At 50.2% G+C, this 27,403-nt stretch overlaps 1 protein-coding gene across 39 annotated transcripts in view; it reads left to right on the forward strand.

The window, feature by feature from the left end:
- The window catches only part of CACNA1C (calcium voltage-gated channel subunit alpha1 C), a 732,665-nt gene that overhangs the window by 652,936 nt on the left and 52,326 nt on the right, over positions 1-27,403 (forward strand). For 12 of the 39 annotated variants that reach the window (XM_032349983.1, XM_032349968.1, XM_032349970.1 and 9 more), the window contains 3 exons: positions 11,962-12,045; positions 22,816-22,848; positions 26,140-26,268. In XM_032349983.1, coding sequence (XP_032205874.1) covers positions 11,962-12,045; positions 22,816-22,848; positions 26,140-26,268 — 246 coding nt within the window. Of the gene's footprint in view, positions 1-11,275; positions 11,360-11,961; positions 12,046-22,815; positions 22,849-26,139; positions 26,269-27,403 lie in introns of all 39 variants that reach the window. The other 27 variants (XM_032349974.1, XM_032349985.1, XM_032349969.1 and 24 more) reach the window with 7 other exon arrangements.

Consider the following 27,403-nt stretch of genomic DNA (forward strand, 5'->3'; position numbering starts at 1 on the left):
CTCTGGCAGTATCCATGCCTAGAAGTTTCTTTCCTTAAAGATCCAGCAGCTAGGGATGCCTGGGTGGCTTAGTCAGTTAAGCACATCTGCCTTTGGCTCAGATCATGATCCCAAGTCCTGGGATAAAGTCCTGCATCGGGCCCCTTGATCAGTGAGGAGTCTATTTCTCCCTCTGCCTGCTGCTCCCTCTGCCCTCTCCACTGCTTGTGCATGTTCTCTCTCTCTCTTGCTCTCTGTCTGACCAAAAAAAAAAAAAAATCCAGCTTCTTGTTTCCCTTTGGCAAATAGCTTTCCACATACTGCCTGAAGACATCCTAAGTCTCCCCACTGAGCAAAGAGCTTGATGCAGGACTCGATCCCAGGACCCCGGGATCATGACCTGAATCCGAAGATAGACACCTAACTGACTGAGCCACCCAGGTGCCCCTACACTAGATTTTCTCCATTCACTACCTCAGTCAGTCTGTGAGGGAAGCATGATGGTGTTTAGGAAACGGAAGGTGAGAGAAAAGCTAAGTCATGTGTCCAAGATGGCAGAGCTAGGTTTTGGTTGTTGTTTGGGAGGATCTTAATGCAGGTGTAGGTGATTCCAAGCTCTCTCCACTATCCCCTCATTGACACAACAAATATGAACAAGCTGAGGTGTTGTTGTGTACCTAGCGGGTCCTCAGCAAGTGTTCCCGTTCTTCCTTAGAAGCAAATCAGAGACAAAATGAAAGCAAGCCTTTCTCAAGGAACAAGTCTCTATAAACTGACACAGTCTCTTCATTCCCTGTCCTTCCGCCTCCTCTGAGGCCCTTTAACTCCCTTTCCCCCTCATTCACCCATTCTGTCCTTGGCTTCTTGTTTCCCTGCATTGGTCTGGACCTTCTGGATTTCCCTTCCAAGCCCAAAGTGCCAGGTGCTTTCAGGAGAGGAGACAGTCATCTGATAGGTGACTACAGCTGAGAGCCTGCATATTAATGTGTGTGCATACACGCTTGCACACGCACAGACAGATGCATTTGAAATGGGAAGACTTGCAAGACGTGGAGACAAAAATTAGATCGCCAAATTCCTGGAAGGCAGGAACAGTTTCACAGGCATGTCTGTGTCCCCTGAGAGGCGTTCAGTGAAAATTTAATGCATGCATGCCAGCATGCATGATGGAAATTATGAAACTGGAAAACAAGGAAAAGAGAGTCCGAATAGTCATATCAGAAAACACCATTAAGATCATTGATCTTCCCTCAATGAGGAAATCTCTAAGCCTTCCTCCTTTTTGCCGTAAGAGATTTCTTCAGGCAGCTATGCTGGGAATCCTTCTTTACATTGTACTGAAAGGTGCCCAGATGTAATTTCTACAGTAGTACTGCTTTTTCCATCTTTTTTTCCTATAAATGTTTGTTGAGCACCTCGGTGATGATGTCGAGACATGGTACCATATCGCAGGGCTCACAGGGTAATGTAGAGACAAAGGGGTTACGGAACAGGGCAAGTGCTGTGCTGGGGGAGATGGGCCACCACAGGGACAGCATGACTGGGTGAGAGAGACACCTGTTTCAGATAAGGTAGTCAGGAAGTTACCTAGTAAACTGAGGCCCAGAGGTTGAATGGAGCTGGAAGAGCCTTTCAGGCCCAAGGGAGAGCAAAGGACCTGAGGCAGGGTCAAGTTTAGCTTATTTTGGAAACTGAGAGCAGTGAGCAAGAGGAGGGTTCAGAAGACACAGGCCCTTGGGGACCTGGAAGGGGTGTGGCTTTACACCGACAGCCCTCAGAATCTACACCACACAGAGCAGGGCCTCAGGCGGGAAATTATAGCATCAGATTCATGTTTTTGAACCAGCACACCAATGGCCTCAAGAAGAAGACATACTGGTACAGGCCAAGAGCGGAAGCAGTTAGGAGTCTGCTCCTGGACATGAGGTGACAGCCACAGAGGACACGTGGAGGTGGGCAGGTTCGCAACATCATCCAATGGTGAAGACGGTGTGGAAAAGGAGTCAGGGATGGTCAGGATAGTCTTTTAGCAAGACTCCCTCTTACCCACCTTCTTATCCCTCCAGATGCTAACACAGCAGCACTGGTGCCTCTCAGGTACTCTGGAAATGTCACCTGAATAAGAGCAAACCACAGACAGCATCCCCTGGGGAAACGGAGGAACACTGTTTCCTTCCCCAGAGAAATGACTCCAGCCTCTCTACCAGCTTTAACATCCTATGAGGAAACCCCCTTCATTCCTCACACTCCCCAGGTCAGCCCCAAGAACTTGCTGGAGAGGGAAGCAGAAATGGAAAGCGAAGGGAGTGGCTGCTGATGGCTGCCATCTGGAGTGGCGATCGGTAGGACACAGCCACCTAAACTAGGGAGCTCCTGCCTTCAGTGTAATTAGACAGGTTTCTTTTGTGCAGGACCCAGAGCTAGTCATGCCTGATGCCCTCTGAGATGGCCCTGAATAAAGGCTGGGAGATTCGACCCTTGCAGCTTTTTTAGAGGACTGAAGCCTTGTCTTGTCTCACTGAAGAGCCAATTACCACCTCCCAGCACTAGCAGCCCACAAAACATGGCTTTGGAAATCTAGAGAGACCCCACATAGACCCAGGACGGCAGGGCTGGCATGGAGGATAGAGTGGACAGGGTGCAGCCATGGATGTGCGAGGTCCTGCGGTGCCTGGGGCAGGGCCACCCACAGGAGACCTGGCCTGTGGGTGCTGGGAGTGAGGAAACCCCATGGGCAGGTCCTGTTCAGGGGCCTGTTAAAGGTCAAGGTTCAGGGTAAATTAAACTAGAAGTATGAATGGCTCTTGGATTGAATGACTTTCTATTTCCACACCAACCTGGAAAATTCAGCTTTAAAAAACCCCAAGAGCAAGCAATAGTTCCTTTTAAGAGTTCTATAGAAACTTAGACATCCTTTTAGGCTAGTGGGCTTTGATCCTTACAGAACCAAAGTTCCCTTTGTGTAACAAATACTCTGTAATATCACCTTAATTTTCCTTAAAGAAAATCAGAGGAAACTTAAAGCTTTATGTATACAAGATTCACATCTATACACACAATGTCATATTTTTAAATATTATATATAAATGTAATATAATGCTTATATATATATTTTTTTACACAGGGTGTGTGTGTATATTTATATGTATATAAAATCTCTGAATTTTAATGTAATGGGAAAGTCTATAGTTAGTAGAAGAATTCATCACACATAAAAAATAGAGGTTAATGAAACAATGAAAGAGCAAGATTATGAGACCTTGGAATAAAAACTTAAGTTATAACCGCCAGGCCTTATTTGCTTGTGGCACCCTGCATGTCCCCCAAAAGTCATACAGGACACGCCACACGCCACAGTGCATTGGGCAGAACTGTCCCATGCCTACCATGAAATTTAGCATCCTTGGCCCACCCATGCATTACTAAATGCCAGTTTTGCCCACCCTGAATCTTAGCGGTGCCCCCGAAGGTTCCCGAACACCCCCCTAGAGGGCAGTGCATGCCCCAGAGTGAGAACCAATGTCTTGGGCTAAAGTAGGACTTCATTCAACCTCTTATTTATTTCTTGAAACATTTGAAATCTGTTTATCCAAATTATTAAGAAACCAGTGTCTCCCATCAGCAGGGGAACCCCTCAACCCAGAAAATCACCACATATGTACGTTTCATTCAAAGGAGTAGAAAGGGAAGGAGAAGGAAGAAGGCGGTGACATGTAACACCACACCCCCCAGCCCCACCTCCTGGCTGCCAGCGGCAGCGGAGTCAAGAGGCACCTGCTGTGTGGGGTGTAGCTCCTGCCTGCTGCTTAGCAGTCTGATTGGTGAGTTGGCATTACCCTGATTATTATTTATTTGTGGAATGTCCACGGGGTACCTGATGCCGAACAGTGCACGCAGACAGGCACAAATGGGCTTTGTCAGGGAGGGGCCTCCCCACTGTGGCTCTCATACCCAGGGATTTGCATATTGCTGCAACATTGTGACAGGTTTCTTTCCTGCCTGAGCTTGAGAGCTTGGAAGTCACTATGAATGATAAAAAAATAATTATATGACTTGCAGAAAGCCTTTGTGTGGGAAGGGTGGTATTAGCTATTACATTTAATTATTTAATGTGGAAAATTATTCACACTGTGTAAAGAAGCCCAGAGGAAAGTACGCTGTGGTTCCTTTCTCCAACCCTACCTCTGAGAAGGAAACCAAGCCTGGGAGGGGAAGAGGGATCCCCAGACCTGTGGGGGCTTGGGGTCACCGCTATAGAGGAGGGGGTCTTGCAGGAAGGCCACCAGCAAGGCCAGGAGAGGCAGTCTTCCATGGAGCACTCCAACAGTCCCCAGCAACCAGCAGGCACTGTTGTCCTCCCAAAGCCCTCAAGGGCTGCACAGTGATTGTTCCTGTTAGGCAGAGAAGGAAGACTGGGCCGGCGGGGGAGGGGGGGGTTCTATGGAAACTCACCTGCACAACTCCAGGCACATCTCTGGAAGCGAACACAGGAGCTCAGTGCATTCCCATTTTGTTCACTAAAGTGGATGCAGGTACAGCCTCTCACAACTGCAGGGGGGCCATAAGTGCCCCTTCACTAAGGAGGGCTCAGCCCGGGTTAGGTCAGGAAGGACATGGAGGGGACCGGTCAGATCTGGGTTTAGAGTGCTTTCCCAGCTGGGCCGGAGGAGAGAAGATTCAAGGCAGAGGGCACAGAGCTGTCACAGGTCCGAGTTTAGCCCTGGAGCAGAGTGGTCGGACGGCTCCTCCCGGTTCACCCACTCCCAGGGCTGTCTGCTCTCCGCCTTCCCTTCTCCCACGGAGAGTGTCCGTGGTGTTTCCACGGGACGCATCCATTCAGTGCCCTGGTCCTGGAGGGGACCTTTGCGGAAAGCAGCTCAAGAGCAGCAGGAAGCAGCTACCAGGATCCTGCCACCTACCCCCGTGCACACTGAGGCACAGAAAGAACCTTCTGAGGTCCCCAGAGGGAGCTTAGCCAATAACCCCCGTTTTTATCTCCTCCCAGGGGAGAAGGATGCCAGAGTCAGATCTGTTCAATCTTGTTCAATCCCAGGTACCTAGTGAGTGCTCATTGTGTATTGGTGAGAGAAAGAAATGAAAGAGGGCCTTTTAAATGTTCCTGGGGAGGAAAATCTTAATTTAAAAAAAAATGAAGTAGAAGGTGTCCAGTTCCAAGTGCATATTCCTCTGGCAGCCCCATCACCGCCACCCACCTGGGGCCTTGTCTCCACAGGGGTGTGGACTCAGGCCCTCACCCTGGCCGGCAGCCCGCTCCTGCCCCTCGTGTCTGCTGTACGCCTGTTCTCAGTGCAGCCTGAGACTCCGGGAGCCCCTGAGTGACCATGTCACAGGGGAGAAACTGACAGTGGAAGACAGAAGCCTCACTCCCACCCAGGCTGCCGGGAGGCTGGAGCAGCTGTGTGCTCTCGTCATGACTTCTCCATTAGATGCCACTAATCTCCATGATTACTATTATGTCTAAATGACATCCTAACATAATACAATTTCTATTATCTCTGCTTGGTGTCAGTTACCATTGTGTTCCATGAGATTCCATGAGATCTACTCTTGCCCCCTCCACTGCCAGCTGCACTCAGCACCTCTCCCTGGTTCTTTCCCTCTCCCCCCACATCTTGGTCCCACCACCTGGACCCCAGGAGAGACCATGGTTTCCAAGGAACTGGACACTGCCTCCCCGGCCACACCAACCGCCTCTGCTTAGCCTCTTGCCTCATGTGCCTTCTCTCAACTCCTTGTTCACTCAAGCAGGGGCTCTTGTTCTCCTTCAGGGAACGCCCCCGCCCCCCGCCACCCCAGGTTGAGGATGAGCTATGGTGGGTCCCTCCCTTGCATTCTAGGCCCTGCCTCTATCGGGTGTCCTGACCCTTCCTCCAGCTTTGTGTGGATTCCCTGCTTTCCCCTGCAATGCCATGCGCCCGCCTCTGGCGCTCTGCATCCTGCCCACCTCCTCTCAAGCTTCCTTCCACTCCTTTCTCCTTCTCTCTGTCTCCCACCATCTGCATGGCTTTTCCTAACTCCTCCTTCCCTCCTTCGCTCTGCTTCTGCCTTCTACCTTTCATGACCTTCCCCAACCCTGCCCTTCTCGCCTTTTGCTTCTTGCATGACTCCTCAGTCCCTTTGGTTCTTTGGCATCTCTGCGTCCTGCTGTTGGCTTTTCCCTCCCTCTGAGACTCCTCCTTCCTGGCCTTTCTCTGTCTCCATTCCAGCACTTCTACCTCTCCTCTCGGCTCAGGCCTCTCATGTTGACACTGAGCCTGGCAACACTATCTGGGGCTCCAGGTCCCTGGAAATAAACACCCCCAGACAGACGGAATGTCCAGGTCAGTCTCCCCACTGGGGCCAAGCAGGCTTCCTTATCACCTCCTCCGGGTCCTTTGCTTTACCATCAGAGGTAGATTCTGAAGATGGGCAGGCAGAAAGAGAGAAGAGGACCAAAAAAAAAAAACCACAAGTGATGGCAGCAAAACAAGTCTTAACCTCAAAATCCCCTCGAACACACAGCATACTCCCAGGTGCGCAGGTTTTCCTGCAATTCATTCTCACCGCCTACCTGTATTGTCTCTGAGATCACAGAGGAGGCCTCTGGGCTGGGCAGGAGAGGAGCTGAGGACCCAGAATGCAAGGGCAAAGGCACTTGTCTCTAACCTCTCCCCAGGATCAGAGGTGGGACCAGGCCCACTTGGCAGCCCACTCCTGTCCTCCTGGCCCTCCAGGCAGGAGGGGGACCTGGTTCTCCCCCAGTGGTAAGTGTGGTTTCTCAAAACCTGGCAGTTAACTGTCCACAGGACCCTGCCTCTGACAAAATTTAGCCATGACAACATGCAAACTGTCATCAGTCTCAAAGTAGTACCAGCCAGATTTCCTTCAAGAGTCTCAAGACAGGCACACTACTCACTAGTGACTCAAGATGGATAGAAAAGGCCCTAGATGCTGGCGAAAGGTAAGCTCAGGATTCCAGAACCTTCAACTCTTCCCTCCTTATTCCACACACCTGGGCTTTGCCTGCCCTTCTACTCAGTATCACCCCCAAATGGAATGTGTGCTTAACTGGGAGAGAGGTAGACAACTCGTGTAAACCCCAACAGTCATCCAGACTCATTTACAGCTTACTTCAGGCCAGGCAAGTGTTTTACATGTGTTGTCTCATGTAATCCCCATTGTAACCCTATAGTTCTCCCATTTTACAGGTGGGGAAACTGAGGCACAAAGAGGTGAAGTTATTTGCTCAAGAGTACCCAGCTTATTAGTGCCAGAAGTAAAATTTGAACTGACAACCCACTTCCAGAGACCGTGCTCTTAATACTGCCTCTTTCAACTTGGAATAGCTTCAATGATGGAGGGGAATCAGGGCACAGAGAATCCAAAAGAGAGGAAAATCCACAATTCCTGTGCATTCAAAACATATAACATGGGGTTTTATGGCAATTTTCCCTTCTAGTAATGATTTGCTAAAGTTATGATCAGTTTTGTCTACATGTTCTCAACCTACTTCAGCCAGTGAGTGGAGGGTCGGCAGCACCAAGGAGAATGGATCATACGGAGGGTCTAAGTAACTGCTGATCATGGTGGGGGGAGGCACTCATCAGCCTGAATGTTTGCACGCAAGAGCGTCCCCAGGAAAGCCAGAGAAGAGGCCCATCTTCTGAATTCATCCCTAGAGGCTGGGAATTTGAAAGGGGGAAAGCCCATTAAATCTGCAGGACTTAAGGATGTCAAGGGAAAGCCCTTTCATCCCCCAAACACCATACCTTCTGGGTGATCAGCCCTGCTTGACTCTGGGGAGCTGGACATTAAGAGGTTTGGTTCACCATTTCAAGGAGGGCAAGGAAAACCCTTTCCCTAATCATGACTTCTACCCTACCATTTGGGACCTCATCACCAGAGGATAGGTGTAACTGACTCTAGGTCAAACTGATTTCATAAGAGAAAAAGCCTATGATTTGTTTCTACCCTCCTTCTTCCATTACATCCCCCAAATCTGTATTACCTGTGGTTTCCAGCAAATGAGGTAGGCAAAACGGGGTGTGTGTGTGTGTATGAGAGAGAGAGAGAGTGAGCGCACACTAAGCTCTTATACTCCAGAGAGTGCAGGGGAAAAAATATTCTTCCAGGCCCTGCCCACTTAGGGATTTGACAAGGTGTCTAAATGGCGAGCACCTTATTGTGAATGGGATGGGAGGAAGGACCGTTGAGAGTGGGAGCAGGAGGCGGATGGAGGAAACAAAGAGCTGAAGCTGGGTCTGACACTGTCTTCATGGTCCAGCTTGGAGAACTGATGGCATTGTGGGACAGAGAAAACGGAAAGATGGGCGGATGGGTCAGGGTAAAAATCTGCCTCTTAAAGGGATCCTGCCACCTGCCCCCCCTTCAGCATGCTCCCTCACCCCTACATTCTCGCTATGTGCAAATCTCACCAGGCAGAGTCCAATAAGGCAACAGGTTGGTCTCTGCAGCCAGTGGAGGCCCTAGCACAGGGCCGACCCGGTAGCTTGCCTGGACCAAAAGCCTCACCAGCACAGCCTGGTGAGGGCAAGAGCGAGGCACAAGGCTTTCGTCTTGAGAGAGCCCAACCCATGGGAGCCTGCCATGGAAGGTTGGGAGAGGCCCATGACCAAGGAGGAGTGGACTAGTGTGTGTTTTCCCTCCGTCTGCACATACACAAAGAATTCCCAGAGAAAGGGTGATGAGCGATGCCCAACTGGGAGGTTGGCAGGGTCCCTTTCCGTATCTGCCTTTCCCTGGTGCTCAGCAGTTGACTAACCTGTGTGTTTATCCTGGCCTCTGCCCTACTCTCCTCCTGCCTCCCCTTTTTCTCCTCTCTCAGAGGCGTTGCAGACCAGGCCGGCTTCCCCATTTTGTTTCAGATCTCTGGCGAATGAGAAGACTCCAACTCAACTTCCTTTCCTGAGCGCTGAGCCTTCCCCTCCCTGTCTCTCCTCTTGCCCGCACACCCGAATAACGTTTTGTTACCACGTTTTCTAGGCTAGATGCCGAACGTTCCTGGACTCTGCTCTGGCTGCTGTTTCTCTTCTTTCTCTTCCTTGATTCTGCCTCCCCTTCCCTTCTGAAATAGCTCTCCCCACAAAGACAGTCTTCCCATCGAAAGAGACTACCCCAGTATTTTCCAAACTCTAATTTTAAAACATATGCATATTTGTAGTTCATTTGGAGTCCTTTTTATTTACCTCCCTTCCTTAAAAATCAGCCTTCTCCATTTGCCCTGTGAATAACATCTAAGAACCTGAGAGGGAATTGGTTATTTCCTGCTCATAGCTTGTGACTTAGATGGGAGAGAACAGTCTCCCTCTGCCTCCAGGGCTCTAGTATATTCAGAAATGATTCTGGGAAGTCAACAAGAAAGCCATGATTTCCAGTTGACCCTCACCTGACCCATGCCCTGGCCAACCTCTGCTTCTCCAGAGTCTGGCTGTCCAGAGTCTCCACCGTGGCGTTTCTGTTTTCTTTTGGCAGAAATGCCTGGGAACAGAGAGGCCCCTTTCCCTGTGACCTGACCTCCCATACTAAGAATAACAGCCCTAGGACAGCATGTCTTTGTGATCCCTCTGGAAAGAGGGCATGACTGGGAAGTGGGGAAGTTAAGGGAGCTAGATAGAGCCAGGAGGAAATGGAAGAACACAGGCTCTTGGCTCTTGTGAGTAAAAAAATTAAAAGGGAGAGCTGGCAGCCTTTAAACACTAGGGAAAGAAGTCTGGGAAACTCCCAAAGGACCCTCCATGCTTTCATACCCACTCCCCAGCCTCCAGAATCCCATCTCCTGGAAGCCCCAATGAGTGGCTCAGAGAATAGGAAAATGTGCTGGTCTTGCTGAACAAATGTGTTCCAGCCCTTTGCAGAATATTTCCTGAAAAAGTGAAGAAGCAAATGCACTTTTTTAAAGAAGACAAGTAACTTTAGCTAGGTCCTTTTCTTTCTACTCCTGGGGAATATGACTGTCCTGTTCCCAGGGTCACCTGAACTGTGAGCCTATACTCCTGTGTGGCCACAGGGCAGTGTTCTCTAGACTCCCACACCTCTCAGAGAGGCATATGGTCCAGACCCAAGATACCTGTCCACTCTGTGAAGGGTCCACCTTCCCGGGACTCCTGGAATCCTCTAGGAAATCTGGGACAGCCTTTTCCTTGGTCGACCAGTTGTCCAAGACCTCAGAAAAGTATTTCAAAAGCATTTCTTCCTTTCTCCAAATATGGTGGAACACAAGTGAAGTCCAAGTATACAGGGTGAAGTGGTGAAGTTAGGACACAAGTCTTAGCCCCTCAGTGCCATGGCACGACAGCTTCTACTCCCTTCTTGCAAAGTCTATGTCCCCATACCCTCTACCCAGTCTCCCCTATCAATCCAGTTCTCAGATTTGATAATTTCATTCCCTTTGAGTGATATTTACATGTCATCAGGGACTCTACACCAAACTAGTAGACGTTAGGAAAGAACCTAGGGGAGGTGCATAGTCTATGCCCCCAAAAGCACTGCCTGGGGCTGTATCTGACATGACTGAGCTGTAAGATTTACCTGGACTCTGTCTCCTTTCAGTTCATAAAACCTCTGCCAGGACAGCACTGTCCCTGGAAACACCAGGGCATGGCCGGTGCTAGAACAGTGGAGACCATTGATTCTAACTGCAAAGAGTCCAGCATAGATAGTATTGTTTTAATGATGCAGTCCTCTCATTATTCCCAAGCTTTAGATGAGTTACCACTGAGCCCAGATGACCTGGCCACCCTTCGGGACCACACTGCTGTGGTTTTCAGGTCTTTGGAATTCCCAGACCATCCCTAGGACCACATCTCACTCACCTTGGGGTGGGGGAGGGGTGTTACACACCTGTATCCCTCCCTACCTCCAGAATGGCCCTTCTGATGGAGGAGAGCCAGGGGCATAGGAGATGCTGAGTGGGCATTGAGAAGAAAGTCCATCCGTGTCCCTGCACCACTGTGACTGGCACTGCCTGGCCCCCATGCCCACCCCTGCCCCCCACTGTGGGAAGCAGAAAGAGACTTTTTGCAGGAGGGTGGCGTGGTGGGATGGATCTGGAGGAAGGGGGGCCAGGTGACCCAGAGAGGGCGGGGCAGGAGGGTTGGACCAACCGCCTCCCGGCCACCCGCTTCCCTCTTGGGCTCCTGGCCACAATACGGGCGTTCACGACTCCAGCAACAGCACTGAGGTGCCCGGATGGTGATTCTGATGGTGATGTTGCTCTGTTCTTGTCTGTCTAATATTCCTTTTTAATCCCCATCCTGCCTGCCCCTCCCTTATGTAGGGTTACTTTAGTGATCCCTGGAATGTTTTTGACTTCCTCATCGTAATTGGCAGCATAATTGACGTCATTCTCAGTGAAACTAATGTGAGTATGACTCTGCCCTCCCCAGGAAGCCTCCTCCTTCCTCCTCTGCCTCCTCTCTTTCCCCTTTCTCTCACTCTCTCTCTCTTTACCTCCTTTTATTTGTTTGGTTTTTTAATTTCCTGTTTTTACCCCCCTCCAGTCATGCTTTTTATTGAACCTGCCGTCGTCTGTGGGGGAAAAAAAGTGGGAGCTTCTCCTCCTTTTTTTCTCGCTTGGCCCAGCTCTGCCCCGTGGCGCTGGGCCCAGGGGCCTGGAGCTGAATGGAGGAGGGGCAGGTGAGGGGGGCTGCCCGGCCCCCTCCCCGGGCGGCCTCAGCCCAGTGGATCCTTGGTACTAACCCAGCTTTTGTCAGGCCTCTCCGCCCTGTGAGAACCAGGTTGCCCAGGTTTGAGCCGCCAGAACTGTAGAGTGGTAAGAGAGTATTTAATATGCCCACGTAACCTCTTTCTTTTCTCATTTTTTTTTCTCTTCTCTCCTTTCTTTCATGCTTTTTTTTTTCATTTTTTTCCTCTTCCTTTTTGTTTTGTTTTTCTCCTTTGTTGTTGGTTTTTTTTTTTTCTCTTCTCTCTCTCTCTTTTCCTCGGCTTCTCTGCCCCATGCAGCACTATTTCTGTGATGCATGGAATACATTTGACGCCTTGATTGTTGTGGGTAGCATTGTTGATATAGCAATCACCGAGGTAAACGTAAGTACATGGCGTCCGTCCCTAACTGTCCGTGCCTGCTCTAACACTCATTTGTCTTTTCCCGGGTTCATTTTTTTTTTCCTTCATTTTATGTTCTCCTCCCCACCTCCTTATTTTCATTTTGTTCATTTTATTTGTCTGTTCAAATTGGTTTAAAGGATTTTTTTTTTCTCCTTGTCCCTTTATTTTGAATTTTTCTGGTTTTTGTTTTTGTTTTGCTTTGTTTTTTTAACTTTTGGAACGAGTTAGGCCTCCCTTTTCCGTTTATGTTCTGATTGCTGCCTCTTTTCTCTCTCCCATTCCACTCAGCCTGGCATGACTCACACTGTATAGAAGGAAGCAGCGAGGGGAGCCAGAGAGTGCCAGAATGAGGGGACAGTCACAACTTCTGGGCCACGGCTGAGGCAGGGACCCCAACCTCCCCTGACCCCCACCCTCACCTTCAGATTGCTCCTTACCCTGTCTTCCCTTCACCCCCATGGCTTCCTGGAAAGGAGCTCTCTCCTGGTGGACCACCGAACCTGAGGCGTCTCTGGGGTGGCCAGAGAGCCAGAGCTCTGGGCGGCCCACCTGGAGGTCTTCTCGGGGGCAGGGGCCTTGCCTCCCCACTCGCTGTGGAAGCGGCCTCTGGATGAGCAGCTCACTCCCACACGGAGCTACCCAGAGAACGGACTCTCGCACCCACCCCGTTCTCTCCCTGCTCTCCAAGCCCCTCATGACCCCACCCCTGGCTCCCTGGCCTCAGACAGAACCCCAGCGCCTGGCCCAGGGCCTCCTGCCCTCTTCTCCCGAGCTGTCTCCTCCTATACAGTTCCTTCCAGTCCCTGCACATGTCTTTTTGTTACCTGGCATGTTGAAACCTTCTCTCTTTATCTATAGGGAGCCCTCTGGCAGTTAGTCTTTAACATGTGTTGTTTAATTTTTTCATTGTTATTATTTTTCCTTAATTAAGAGACTTGGTAATGTTTGCACAAACCTCTGATGCGCTGAACCATTGAATAACAGCACGGAGCAGACGCCGTAGGGTTTTGATCTAAGATGTTTGAATCTACCCTACCAACCGCCACCTCCCCCCCACCGCATCCTTACCGTCCCCCTGCCAGCTCCCTATTTCGCTCCCAATCAGTTGAACTGACATGTTATCTTATCCGCCTGATTCCCCTGACTGGAAGCCCCTCTGCCCCCCACTTCCAGCACGTGGGCATTGGAAGGAGCCTGTTGCACTTTCCCTCCCTCCCCCTCCCATCGGCCTCTCACACCTGCCCTGCTCACCCTATACCTGCTCACCCTATAGCCATAGATTTGATGGCCCCTCTGTCTCTGAGATCCCCCTGGGTTGTCTTTGTCTCATGGTGTGTGTGCGTGTGTGCGTGCGTGCGTGCATGTGTATACACACTGTCCCTTGACTTCTCCCAGAAAAACATTAGATCATTAAAAAAAAAAAAAAAAAGTCTACCTTCCTCCTCATGCTCTGCACCATCCCTCCCCCCCAAGGCCCATCCCCCTCACCTCACCAATCTGGGCACCCTCTGAGCCCTACAAGTGTCCGTCAGGTTCTGTTGACGGTGTTACAGGGCTAGGAGTCATCCCTGCATTTCTAAAGGTCAACGCCTTTGTGCTTGCTCGGAGCTCCGCTCGAGCACTGCTCTCAACTGAGGGAGCGTGTGGGATGGGGGATAGGGAAGAACAGAGGGTACAGGTCCATACAGGTCCGGACTAGGAGCCCTGTGGCAGGAAGATGCAGAAAGGTGACAGCAAGCTGTTCCCCTCGATACAGTCCCGAGGTTGTGAGGGGGTCTTTTGTGGTTCTCGCCGTTGGCAAGGCCTGTACCACTCAACCTGCCATTTTCTCCCAAACTATTGCTTTTCTTAAGTGAAAAACAAAGCAAAAAGAAAGAAAGTGGCCAGGGTATAAGATTTCTACTGAAAGAGTGGCTATGTGGGGTCTCGAGGGGGTATGCAGGGCAAGAAAGGAGGTTGAAGTCATCCTGCAGATCCTTATGTTTGCATAATGATTTTCTACTTACAATTCACCTGCGCATATGTGTATCTCAGGTAACTCTTACCTGCCCTGTGAATTTAACAGGCAAGAATTATCATCCCCAGCTTGCTGACCCTAAAGATACTGATGGAGAGATTTAAGGGCCTTTCTGAGCCACACAGCTAGAACTCAGACCTCCTGCTATAGCCCATTCACTTTGCCCTTGACCACAGTCCCTGTCTCTTCAGTCCAAGATGCCTGTAACAAACACATACATCTCACATAACCCCCTCAACGGTACTCCCCCCAGCCAGGATTCGATCTGCCCTTAGGTCCTGTAATTTATATTTCCAGTAACCATACAGGTTCTTTTCCCATTTTCAAAGCAAAAAATTATGTACCAGACTGCCTTAGAGTTCTAATACAGCTCAAGCTCCTCCAGCCTCCCTCGACCCCTCGCTGGGATACTCCTCACTCCTCCAGGCTGAGGGATTTGTTAAAAGTCATACTGAAGGCTTGTCTGGGGATGAAATGGGGACAGTGCGTGTGCTGGAGGGCAAGAGGGGGTGTTCCAAGACCCACCCCTAGCACAATGATTGGCTTCTGAACCAAGAGAAAAACCATAATGTCACCCACATCCCGAAGGCAGTGTGGGAGAGGAAGTCAGAACTTCTTCCCGGAGAAGTTAGCGAAATGGTGAAGACTTGGTTTCCTCATCTGTCAAAGGAATGTGATGATTTTTCCTGCAGTGTGTTTGGAGACCGAAATAACAGCATCTATTTTAAAACTCTGTGGAACTGCAAAGCACTACTCAGTGGGAGAGACTGTGGCTCCCAAGTGTGGCACCCAAGCAAAGGACATTTCTTCCAAAAGCCCTCCTAGAAGAGCTGGGAGGGTCCTTACTTTCCCGGATATGGTTAGACTCTGGAGTGTGGCCGACAGGTTCAGCCAGATGAAAGTAAGCACCGAGTATGTGCCCAACCCAAGTCTCAAGAGGCCCACGCCATGAGCACAGGCCCGGCGCAACCCTGCCCTCAGGGGCAGCCAGTATGGTGGATGACAAACAAAGGAGCAGTGATGCCTAGTCTCAGAAGCAGGTCCCTCCACCACGTGGCTCTGCCTTCCGGTCACTAGCAGCTTCTGGGTCTAGACGCTCTCTGGTATGAGGAAGTTCACAGGGCCAGGGTGGTTTCCCAGGGTGCTGCTCTAGGCCTTCCCAGAACATTCTAGTCAGACTGTCATCATCACAAGATATCCATTCCCAGACATATGTTCTATTTGGCAGGAACCCACACTTTCAGCGTCAGAGGAATCCATGAGGGCTTTTCACCTGTCACTCATCATCTTTGACTCTTTTAAGACTACAGAAATCAACTCTCGTTTCCCTCACCAAATCCCAAATTTACTCCCAACTGCCCTCAAACTGTCCCTGCAATTTATACTCTTGTCCTCGCAAATGCCTTCTCTTCCCTCCTTGCCTTCACCAGTAGGCTGTGGCACCCCCTCCCTCTCAGGAAACGGGTTCTCCACCCATCCCAGGCCATCCCACTGCATTTATGGTCTCACCTTCTGTGTGTGTCAGGCACTATCTCAAGCACCTAGGATACATCGGTGGCAAAATGAAAGCCCGTTCCTCATGAGCTGGCATTCCAGGGTAGAGGGAAGAAGCAGACGATGAGCCATACATCTAGAAAATAGGAATATCCTACAGTGGGCTAAATGATGATCAGTGCTTCAGAAGAAATTATGTCACGTTAGAGGGATCAGAGGTAGCGGGGACAGGGAAGGCAGGTGCAGTGTCCAGTAAGATGGGCTTTCCTGAGGAGGGGACATGGCACGGAGCAAAGGTGTGAAGGCGAGGAGGAGCTTCGGGGCAGAAGCAGCCGCCACGGTGGCTGGAGCACACAGAGCAGGGGCCCAGGGAGAGGGGACTGGACAAGGGACAGGATTCTGGCTTTTATACTGAGCAAGAAGGGAAGACACCAGTGCCTTTGAGAAGAGCAGTACCATAGTCTGACGCATTTCTAAAGGACCACCTTTCTGCGTCTAGACGTCAGGGGTGGAAGCTGGAACAGCACTCAGAAGGCAAACGCAGGAACCCAGATGGGAGGCAAGGGGAGCTGGCCACAGAGCAGGAGCACTGGAAGTGGTACCAAATGGTCAGATTCTCAATCTGTTGTGAAAATAGAACAGTATCTCCTGACAGACTGGATGTGGGTGTGGGCAGAAGAGGCATCCAGGATGGCTCGGGGGGCCTCATCCACGAATGTCAGAGATGAGGATATGGAAAGCCAGGGGCAGGAAACAACTCGCTCATTCTCACAGCTTGTTAATAGCAAGGCCAACCAAGAATCTGGCCGCTGACTCCCCATCAGGTGCGTTAGTGTAGGTGATGTAACCAGACATTGTCTATATATATGACGATGGTCGATGGTCGGTGTGGCCAAAGCTGGCTCTAAGGGAGATTAAATCAAGACTGGTGGCCTCAGGCTAAGCTGGGTGGGGTGGGGCAGACTTGATCCTTGACACCTCTTTACACCTCTGTTTCCCTTTGTTGGATCCCTTCTTCTGTTGCTCATGGATCTCCTTCCCTGCCCCCTTCCCACTTTCAGCACCACCCCCAGCCCCACAACAAAACTCATGCGACCATGGCACCTGTTTCCAATGTACTAATTCTTACTAGGGTGGTAGTGACTAAGTTAGCTACCCTTCCAAAAAGAAACGTTGCCCTTAAAGAGAAGGCAGTAATGCTCAACCTAAAGACTGGAGATCTGGGACATCTGGTGTGTCTAATGTAAGACTTTCGGGAACATGACACCTGAGTGAGAGAGTCTCTACTCCCCATCCTCCAGCTGCTCTACAAAGGCAGTTTTCTACTCTGCTTGGAAATAAAGCCGGCCTCTGGAGATTTAGCAGTGTGTCTGACTATGAGCAGTCTAGCTGGCAATGCAGGAGTCATTTCGAAAGCTCCCAGACCTCTGCAAGGCGAGGCAAGTCTTACTGTGTGGGCGACCGACCACAGAGCACTGTGAGGTCAGCTGCGATAAGAAGTCAGGCCTGATAAAGTGGCCTGGTAGACAAGCTTTTCCAAAGCTGTGACATTGAGAAGTGCCCTGCAGGCTTGACCTGAGAGGTCCATGGGAACCTCTCTTTGTCTGGACATCCTGGTTGGGGTTCTTAATTCAGCCTGTGTTGGATCACCTGAGTGGTTAGTTGACCCCATTATGACCCAGCAAGACTCATCTGCCTTCTGCCTCCTTCACTTTCTCTTTTCCTCTAATTTTCTTCCCTTTCCTTCCCTATTCTCATCTTTTCTGTCCACACACAGCCCTCTCCTTTCCCTTAAAATAGAAGAGTGGAAGGAAGCTGTCACAATACTCCCTTGGTTTGGCCAGACAGCCATCTGGGCCTAGCCAGTGTCTGTTGCTTTAGTTCCCACAGGCTAACAAGCTACTGTCAGTGTGGTTGCCAGAAAGCTGCAAGCAAAGGGACCTAGAACATTCCATGAGCTGGTAGAGAATATGAGAGATCTATGTCCCAGGTGGGTTCAAAAATGCCCACGAATACCACCAGAAGGTATAGCCTGCACCATTTACTCTTTCTATTTAGTGTGTCTTTTCTTTTAGTCATACTCTTGTTCTATGTCCCCCTTTCTTCTCTATCCTTCTGGGCTTCTCTGTTCTCTCTCTCTCTCTCTCTCTCTCTCTCTCTCTCCCTCTCCCTCTCCCTCTCCCTTTCTCTCTCAAAGAGAGTTCATTGATGTTGTTATTGTTGCTGACAAAGTGATTTCGTTCATTTATTCTTCATGGGTTCCTTCTGTTTGTCATTTGAGTGAAGGATACTGATTGTCCTCGCCAAGGGAAGATAAAACTACCTTGACAATTTCATCACTCTTGTTTAGTATGAATTATTGGCAGGTAATAACACCTGGGGAGCCATCAGGCTCCAGGTGACTAACACAGTGACCCCTGAGGCTAACCATGTGAGTTAGCCACTGGGCAGCTAATAACAGTGGTCACCACTGTCCACCTTCTGCAGTCTAGCCCACAGAGACTGGAGGAGCAAGAGTGAGCCAGGAACCAGCAACCCCCATCCTCTGTACCTCTCCACCAGTTCCCTTGGGGCCAAAGACCTTAAAGGAAGTTCCAAAGAGGCATTTCAACTGTGTGTCTGTAACCACAAAGATTCAAGGAGGGCCCTTTTCCTTCTGACTAGAATTTTACTATGGGAAACAGATGCAAGCCAGGAGGTCTCCAACATGGTAGACAGGTGGACAACGGAAAAGAGAGGCTGTTCTTTCCACTGCCTCATCTTTGGGCTCTCTCTCATTTTTCCCCGCCCTTTTCTGTGCAGTGTTTCTGCCTCCCTTGTAATCCCCCTTCTTTCCTTTTCCTTAGAACCCCTCCTCCACAGATCTCCAAAGACCAAAGACCTCCTCCACAGACCAAAATGGAAATTCTATCTAAGAACTGCTTTCAACTACCTATAATTCCTTCCTTTAAGGACTCTGAAGGCCATTGCCTTCTACCCTCAGCTTAAATTTGAAATCTGAAAGCCATTGCCATCTACTCTCATCTTCTGTGTATCTGAGTTGACCTGTGCTTATTTAAGCTTTGCGTGTCCCTAGCAAAGAAGTTCTTCATGCAACTTCAGAGGATTTCCAGTTTTAAAATATATTTTACTTTGGCCTTCTTAAAATTCTCTCCCCTTCTGCCATCTCTAGTGGCTCTAAGATTCAGCATCTCCCACGTCCTCCACATCTATAGGGCCACAGTTTAGTTCCTGGTTGGAAGAGGAGATAAAAGGATAATGAAGACCTCCCCATCTTAACCTACATTTGACCTACACTTCCTGACCATGAAGGTGGCGTCAATGTCTCTTGAAGCCCCTGACCCCTGCCTCTCTTCATGTGTACCAGACTGATAATCATCCTCCCAACTTAGATAACTGGACTTTCACTAACAAAACCCCAACCTCTCAGCCTTCCACCATCCCACGACACTCTTGTAACTGAACCAGACTTCCTGTCTTGCAGATCAAACTGAGATGAGATTAGAGGCAGTGAATGCATAGAATGGAGTTTGGGGAGTAGGGAGGGATGCCAGCTGGACCCAGATCTTCATGTGGTCTAAAATGGAATTTATATTTGATCTACTCCCTAAGTTCTGGACAAGTGTACTTAAAAAAAAAAAATCAACAGCTCTGTAGCAGGGCAGCTAGTAAAAGACTTACATGCTCCTGTGACATTGCTTTTGACCATGTTCCAGAGGAATGTAGAATTTCAGTGACTCTAATATTATGCCCATTGTCTCAATGGCACCAATGGATTGTGCAGACCTGCTTTGTGGGGCTTGTTCATGACCTAGCCAAGAGCCAGCCTTCCCTGCAGGGAATCAGAAGGTAACCTGCATTTAATATCCTAGAAGACAGCTTGGTTGAATATTACAGCCTAGATATCTACTACTTAGCCTTTAATCCCTAGTAATCCTTGCCTCCTGGCTATGTGAAAGAAAGAGCGAAAGAAAGAAAGAGGAGGGAGGGAAAAAGGAAGGAAGGGAGGAAGGAAGGAAAGGAAAGGAAAGGAAAGGTAAGGTCAGGTCTCCTTTTTATATGGTTAAGAGCTATTTTTCAACAATCTTTTAGTTCACCAGAGACTGTGCAATGTTAACAACTGGGAAAATCCCCTCCTCCATCCCCTCTCTTCACCAGCCTCCGATGCTTCCTGAGTTTCATCCTTCAGTGTCTTATGCATGGTCTAAAGATGGTCCCCAATGAAAAGGAGCAGTGAGGACATTCCAGAAACTAAGACTTCATCCACTGAGTGATAACTTTTAATTTGATCCTGTACTTAATTCAGAAAGACAATTTTCCAGACAATATTTCCTATTAGCTGCCCAATGCCACTCTTGTTGTCATTGCCAGTTATACCAAACCTAGGTAATCTGTGTAAGTATAGAGAAGTAAGTTAACTGGGTTATCTTATGCAATCTGCCCCTTAGCCTGTTAGCTGGAACCACTAGCCAGGACTCGTTCTGAAAATGTTCCTCCTCTGCCTCACCTTATTTCATTTATGCCAATTACAAAAACAAATTAATTGCCCAATATCTTTAAACCCCTTGGAAACTGCTAGATCATTAGAACAGAAAGATGAAATCATTGGCTGCTCAGTGCCTACCAGTACTGGGTAGAACACCATAGGAAGACTTGGCCAGAATGTTCAAAGTAGGTAAGCAGCTCTGCTGGCTCCCTCTAGAAGGGTAGTATGGGTTGGGTCCCCAGGCTCAGGGGCATGAGTCTTCAGGGAATCTTTCTGCCCTTCCTCCCCAGGAGAACCACAGATAGGGAAACTATAAGCTACCTCAGGGCGACTGAGAACAAATCTGAGAAAGGGTCATAGGTGAAGGGTGTGAGTACTCTGAGCTACCAGCCATTTCCGAATTTAGTTCAAAAAGTAGAAGCGGCACTAGGTGGTCGTTCAAGACAGGGTACCAGGGAATCCCAGAGAGTGGCAAATCCCAGAGAGTGGCAAATCCCATGGCTCTGGGCTAAAGGTGCAGATGCCCAGACCCAGTGGGTCCATTCTCCCCTTCTGGCTCACCAAGGGATTCCACTTGCTTCCGGGCAGGATACCAGAGACTGGAATGACTGCACAAGAGCATCTAGGAAATGTCCTTAGGGGGTTGGCTGTGTGTCAGAAGACTGTGGCTTCTCTGAGGGCGAGGGCTCTACGTTATGCTTTTTCCTATCGTTTCCACTTAGAAATCACCCAGTGGTTGCTTTCTGATTTTATTATGAATGGTTAGTTATTTTTGAGATCATGGATCTTATGAACATTGTTCTTCAAATATAAACAGGCCTACATGAGACATTGATAAATGCTGCTATAGCAGGTCAAAAGTGCCCTCTGAATAGCATAGCTTAAGGCCCAAGAAAGAAAGTAGTCTGTGACTCTCCAGATTCTCCCAAAGTGAGACTCTTAGGAGAGCTATCATCACCTGCACTGGGAACCCCAAGTAGGAGTCCCAGAGAACCCCATCCTTCCTCTCTCTGCTGCCTTCCTTGCTCCTCTTGATTTCTTAACTCCTACTGCAGAGCCGTATCCTAAGGATTCTCAGTACATCTTATTAAAATACTAAGATATAATCAAGATTATTAGAATACATGAACACAAATGGGTTCTCTAAATTGTCTTTCTGGTCCTGTTCTGGATGGGATCAACCCAGAGGATGGGGAGCTTTGACAGTTTTCAGGATAGATCCAAGAGGAGAGCAACAGGCCAGGCCTGCCAGGAACTCTTCTGATGCCCTGGCATTGCATGTACTATAGATTTGTCTCCGTCTGACCCTCACACTCCCTCCCCTACTGAAGCTCTAGAAACACAGAATTCCTAAGCTTTTAAGATGGGAGGACAAGCACTCAAGCAGCTAGAGATGTCTTCTGTGTGTGGTTGTGTGTGTGTATGTGTTCATGTGTGTTTCTATGTTCTTTCTCAGCCTGCTAGCCAAATTCTAGTGATTCCACAGCCTCCAGGCCTGTGGACTGACCTGGCAGCTGGTATTCCTCCTGAAGCAGAAACCAAGATCTAGAATGTGCTCTCTAAGGGACTGGAGAGGTGTCCCTCCCCTTCTTTTCCTTTGCTTCCCCCTTTATCTCCATTACTCCCGAAAAAGGTCATCTTACCAATTTGCTGTAGGGAAGAAAAGGAATTTGCTGAGAAATTTTTTAACAAATAAGTATTTTCAGTCTGCAAGTAAATGTCTAGTTGTGCACATTTCCATCCTTCAAAACTTCCATTACATGTTTTCCTCGTTTATACCTTAAAAACAGAAACACAAGAGCAACCATCTGAAAGTGGAGGGTAAAAGCAAAGTCAGGACCTTCTAGAAAGAGTTAACAGCTCAAAATGATCAGGACCAACCAGGAGCTGAGCTCTGAGTGCTGGAGCCCAAAGCATAGGAGAACCTTCCCAGATACAGGCTCAAGGAACGGAGGTGGACGTGGGATACTCACTAGTGGTCGGTTTCTTCAGCTCCTGCCTCAAAATGAACTCAGCAGTCAGACCCATGAGAACAGCTATTTTGGGTGTTAATAATAACATCCTAAATTATGTGCAGAGCTTTAAACGTAAGAAACATTGTTTCACACTGATGAGCCTGGCTCTCCACACCTGTACACTAGTAGCTGAGTGGGGCCATCTCCCTCCTGAACCTGAGCTTGAGGACTAGCCCTACTACAGAGGGGCTTGAGGACCACCTCTTTGGGGCCTCCTCAGTGTTAACTAAAACTGAGTTTTCCCCTCAAATTCAAGGGCCATTGCCCTTGACCTCCTTTGCTCACAAATATTTGGGCAGGGACATGCACTGGGACGTAAGCAAAGCCTTTCTCCTCCAGCTGGCAATGCTTGGGTGAGTTAAATTGCAGAAAGTGCAACCCCTCCAAGGTTATCTTGGGACACATAACTCATTTTAGGGGGAAAAAATAAAACCTACCCCCACAAAATTCAAAAGACCTCCTGTGTAACAAGCACCTGAATTATTTCATTCGTGGCCAGTGATGGTCTTGAGTACACAATGCCTTAGGGTCCTCCCTAGACAGGAGACCCATCTGTGCAGAGGCCACACTCACAGTGATGTCTCAGAAGCTGCCAGGCCTGTGCTTTGTATTTCTTTCACTTGTTTCCTTTTGCCCTCTCCTGCCACGGTGTTGCTCCTGTGTTAGCCAAGACCTAGAGTACCAGGCATCTTCGTTGGAGACTCATTACAGCTTATCTTATCTGCCTTTCTTTAAAGCCAGCTGAACATACCCAATGCTCTCCCTTTATGGTAAGACCGACCCTCCCAACCACGCTCTTAGCTTCTGTGACCCTCCTCTAAGTCCTCACTCTCACCCACCCTGATGCCCGGCATCTCTGGGAGCCCAGCCTCGCTCCCATTGCATGTAGCCGCCATGTCTGTCCTGCGCCTCGCCTGCCCGGTCACGTGTGAGCTGTGACGTGCTGTTGTGTAATGGTGTTCCTTTCCCTCCCTGAGCTTTCCTCTGGGTGATCATTCACTGTGATCTTGACCATCTAATGAGCCACCAGGAGAGAAGTGGACCCAAGGGTCATTTCCTGTTAAACATTCTGAGGACTTCACGGGCTAAAGTCTCTAGCTTTAATCCAATGTGGGAAATTTGTAGTGGGCACCCATGAGCGCCATGGTCAGGGGCTCTGCAGAAAAGAGGAAGGAGAGGGATGACCGAGGCGGGAGACAGAAAGTCAGGCGATGACTTCCACGAACCATCCAGTGTCTGTAACTACTGGCCTCCTATGTGCTCTGAGTTTAAGGCCACAGTAAGAGGTTGTAAGCTGGAATCTGTCACTGAGAGTGTGGCTGAATATCCAGGCATGATTTTTTCTAAATTCCTGAAGCTCGTTCAAATTAGGCTACACAGAAAAACAAACTCAGGGGTTTGATGGGAGCATTCCTGATATAGGACCGTGATCCGCTTTGCCTAAAGTGATAGATGCTGCCAGGTGTGACCTTGACGTCTCCTTGGAACAGGCCTCTCTAAAATCTGCCATCACACGTTTCAAAACGGAGTCAAGTGTGAGTTTTTAAAAGGACAAGTGAGTGGGTTGATTCCCTGAAAGTCAGCGGACGGGGGCAAGATTGGGTCGGCGAGTGGTGCTTCCTAACACAGCCCCTCCCAGGCTGGCTGAAAGGCTGCCCAGGAAAAGGCTGAACCCGGGCATCCTACCCTACTTCCCAGAGGTGGTCCCTGGGGTCTCCTGACTCCCTGCATTGTCATTTGGTTTTTTGGAGGACATTTCTGTGTCTCTGTAGAAATGTATTTATCCTCCTAGAGCATTAGGAAACTGCAGCTACTGGCGGCGGCGGGGGGTGGGGGGGTGGGGAGTGAGTTTACGGGGTGGGGGATTTGAACCCAGCATGGAATTTAAACTGCACGATTGACTTTTCCTTTTTCAACTCGTCAAATCCAGATGCCCCTGTGGCACCAACTTCTCAAACTCTTGACACTCGCAGCTGAACTTCCCCACTTCAGCTTGTTCTTTCTTCTTTTTTCTCTTTTCCTGAACATGGTGGAACTGACAGCTGAGTTATAAAACCCTGAGCCTTCTCTGCCTACTCCTCTGTGGGAACACAACCTCCTTTTAAGGAAAGAAAATAGAATTTCAAGTAGATACATGGATGATAGAAATGCAGAGATTAAGGGCATCAAAGGCTTCAAAATAGGCGGGCAGTGTAGGGCCCCAGGGTAGGACCAGGGCTCTGGCTGGCTGTCCCTCCCGGGCTCCAGAGCAGCCTGTGGAGCAGCCCCCCAACCCAAGCCCACAGGTCACCCTGCCTGAGGGGAACAGGCCTCCTGTGCAGATCTGAGGCACTGGTTTGAAACTCAAAGAGATATTGTGACTCTCCCCCAGTCTGGGGAGTCCAGAGAGTAGGAGAGACCCTCCGGCATGGATTCTGCAGAGCCCTCCCAGGGCAGAACGAGGGTGTGCGGGCAAGGAGCAACCGCCTCTGGAGCTTTCTGCCACCCTCGTGGGTTTCCCGTACGGAGCAAGAGTAAGATGGGTGACCTCAGGTACCACTGGCCATGTCCATGACAGTCAGCAGGCTACCAGGTTAGAACAAAGGGCCGCTGGGGGCCCTCAGGGGCACTGGCGCTTGTAGGATTTTCAGGGGGGGCAAACAAGGTGTGGACGTTGTCAGGGACGATTGGCCTGAAATGATTGAAAAGAAAGCAGAGAAGCAAGAAGTGGGGGGGGCCTGCACAGATCCTCCCTGCCAGTGACCTGGAGACTCCTCCTCCCTTGAGGGTCGCGTGGGACAGGAACAGTAACAGGAAGCCTGAAGGTCCATTCTCTCCTGGTGCCAAAAGGGCTGGGTGAGCTGCACTAGCTCTGGGGAATGGGTGGAGGGCTCCCAGAGGGCTCTCAGCACCAGCTTTCTGGCCAGTGCGGGCTGGGGGAGGGTAGGGGGAGGTGGTCAGTCCGTGTTGTTCTCAGGTCTGGAGGCAGAGGGTGACAGGACAGCCCTGGCCAGGCACCTGCCTCAACCCCAAGCCCTCCGGGTCCCACACGTTGAGGAGGGCCCTCGGCCAGCAGACTCCAGCAGCCCTTGCACCAGGTTCCTGCCTCCGCTTGGCTTGGCCCGCATCCAGTTCTTCCTCGCCTTCTCCTTGTCCCTGGGCTCCAGGACTCCCCTGAGGAGATGATCTGCCCTAAGCAGTATCCTTCTGTCCTCCTACACCTGGACCCGGACTTATCTAGGGCTCACTTCGAGTGTGCCTCCCACCCCTTCTGGGATCTCCCACAGTCTAGAAAGGGTTGGGGCCTCCCAGAAGCCGCACAACAGAGGGGAGTAGCAGGGGAACAGCTTCAGCGTCTGAGGTGAGGCAAGGGCTTGCAAACAGACACTCTCCGTGGGCTAAGCAACACCCCTATCCCTACTGTCCCTGCAGCCATGTGGGAAGAGGTGGCACAACAAGACTTCCGGAGTCCTGAGCTGCCAGAGCACCAGATCCCTGCCGCGGGCACCCCACTCCAGCCCTATTCTCTGTCAGCCCTCCCTGCCCACCAATGCCATCACCCCTCGGGCTGGGATGGAGGCCACGACCCCCCCAGCCACCTTGCTGAGCGCCACATCGCACTCGGGATGCACGTCACCCTGCCAGGCCCGACGTAGGATGTGGCTGCAATCTCAGCTCGCAGCCGAGGGTGGGTGCACCCAAGGCAGCTCGCTTTCGGCCTAGATTTCAAAGCATATGGAAGTTCCTTATGGAATCTTCGGTAGCTCCACCCAGGGGTTAAGAATCAGGAGTGAAGGGGAAAAGGGGAGACCTGATAAACGGGGTCATAGGCTCAGGGGCCTGGGTACAGCTTGGCTTGGCCAAAGTTGTCAGGCCTGGGTTGTCTACCTGGAAGAGGGGGCAGCTGACCTCCTCATCCATGCCCCAGGGCAGAGAAGCTAGTGCAGCTAACTTTGCCCTGCCCTGCCCGACCTCCTCCCCAACCAAGGGCTGTGCTGCTCAGAGCAGGGCCCACCTCGTTCTTGCCTGCACCTCTCTTGTTGCTGTGTTAACTACCACCTCCTATTGCCGATGGATTCCAGAACGCAGAGGAGAACTCCCGCATCTCCATCACCTTCTTCCGCCTCTTCCGGGTCATGCGCCTGGTCAAACTGCTGAGCCGAGGGGAGGGCATCCGGACCTTGCTGTGGACCTTCATCAAGTCCTTCCAGGTAACCACCTCGCCCTCAGTGGGCCACAAGAAGAGCATCCTTGGCTCCCAGAGTGGGTGCTGCACCAGAGGCTGTACCCAGCTCCCCCGGATCTCCCTGAACAGGAAGCAGTGCCACTAAGAGTCGAGGGCCAGCCTTACCTTGCTACTCAGCAGCTGTGTGACTACAGTCTCCCTCTATGCCCTTGCTTTCCTCCTATCTATAATGAGAACCCAGGACTCCGTCTGTGTTTTTCAAAAGCATGCTCCTGGAGCCCCAGATTTCCCCCAAAGCCGGGGTAAAGGAGAGGCTGAAGTGGTTCTGTTTTCTTCTCTCATCCGTGCATTTTTCCGCAAGAATTTACTGCACAAAGAGGTTTTGTGGTGGAAAAAAATTGAAAAACATGGGCCCAGATGATCTGATAACCTCTGGGCCCCTCCCACTTTCAGCATGTTTAGGATCCAGCTGTCACCTTCCTCCCAATAGGCATTTCTGTAATGTCTGCTGTCCACACCTGTTTGTAATCTCAGCCAAACTCTCTAGGACCCTGGTGTCACTCCACTCAAGGAGACATGGTTGCCTCCCAGGGGCCCAGGCTTGCCTAACTATAGGATTAATTCTCTTTTCTCAGCCATTATTTTCCATCTGTGAAAACAGAATAATGATCGCCCCTGGCCATCTCTGAGGAGTGTTATGTAAGTTTGAAGTTAAAGAGAAGCAGACTCCATGAGGTCACTTGAGTTCCTTAAAGATGAGTGGCGTAGGGACCCCTGCATAAACGTCCATGCTCTTCCCTAGCCCGACGCTGAAGGCAGCTTCTCCTTGCCCACGGAAGCACCACTCTCGGGCTTCCCTACACTAAAGGATTCCTTTCACGTGCCCCACTCTAGCCAGTCTGGGCCCAGTTATAGGCACAGAGGAGGTCCCTGGTCCAAATATGCCCATAACTGAAGGTGCAGCCAGAGGCAGTGCTCTGCGGCCAGGTGCCTGCCTTGCTTTGGAATCCTCTCCCAAAGGCGCAAACACCATTCCAGGCAGCCTCCAGCCCTGGGACTCATCGGCCCAGGCCCTTGACTGGCCCAGCCTGGTTGCACTCCTCATAGGCAGCCCTCTGCCCACCAGGCCTTTCTGAGGAGCTGCAGCTGCCCTCCCTGCT

The sequence above is a fragment of the Mustela erminea genome, chromosome 6 (assembly GCF_009829155.1).
Source record: "Mustela erminea isolate mMusErm1 chromosome 6, mMusErm1.Pri, whole genome shotgun sequence".
Classification (NCBI taxonomy): Eukaryota; Metazoa; Chordata; class Mammalia; order Carnivora; family Mustelidae; genus Mustela; species Mustela erminea.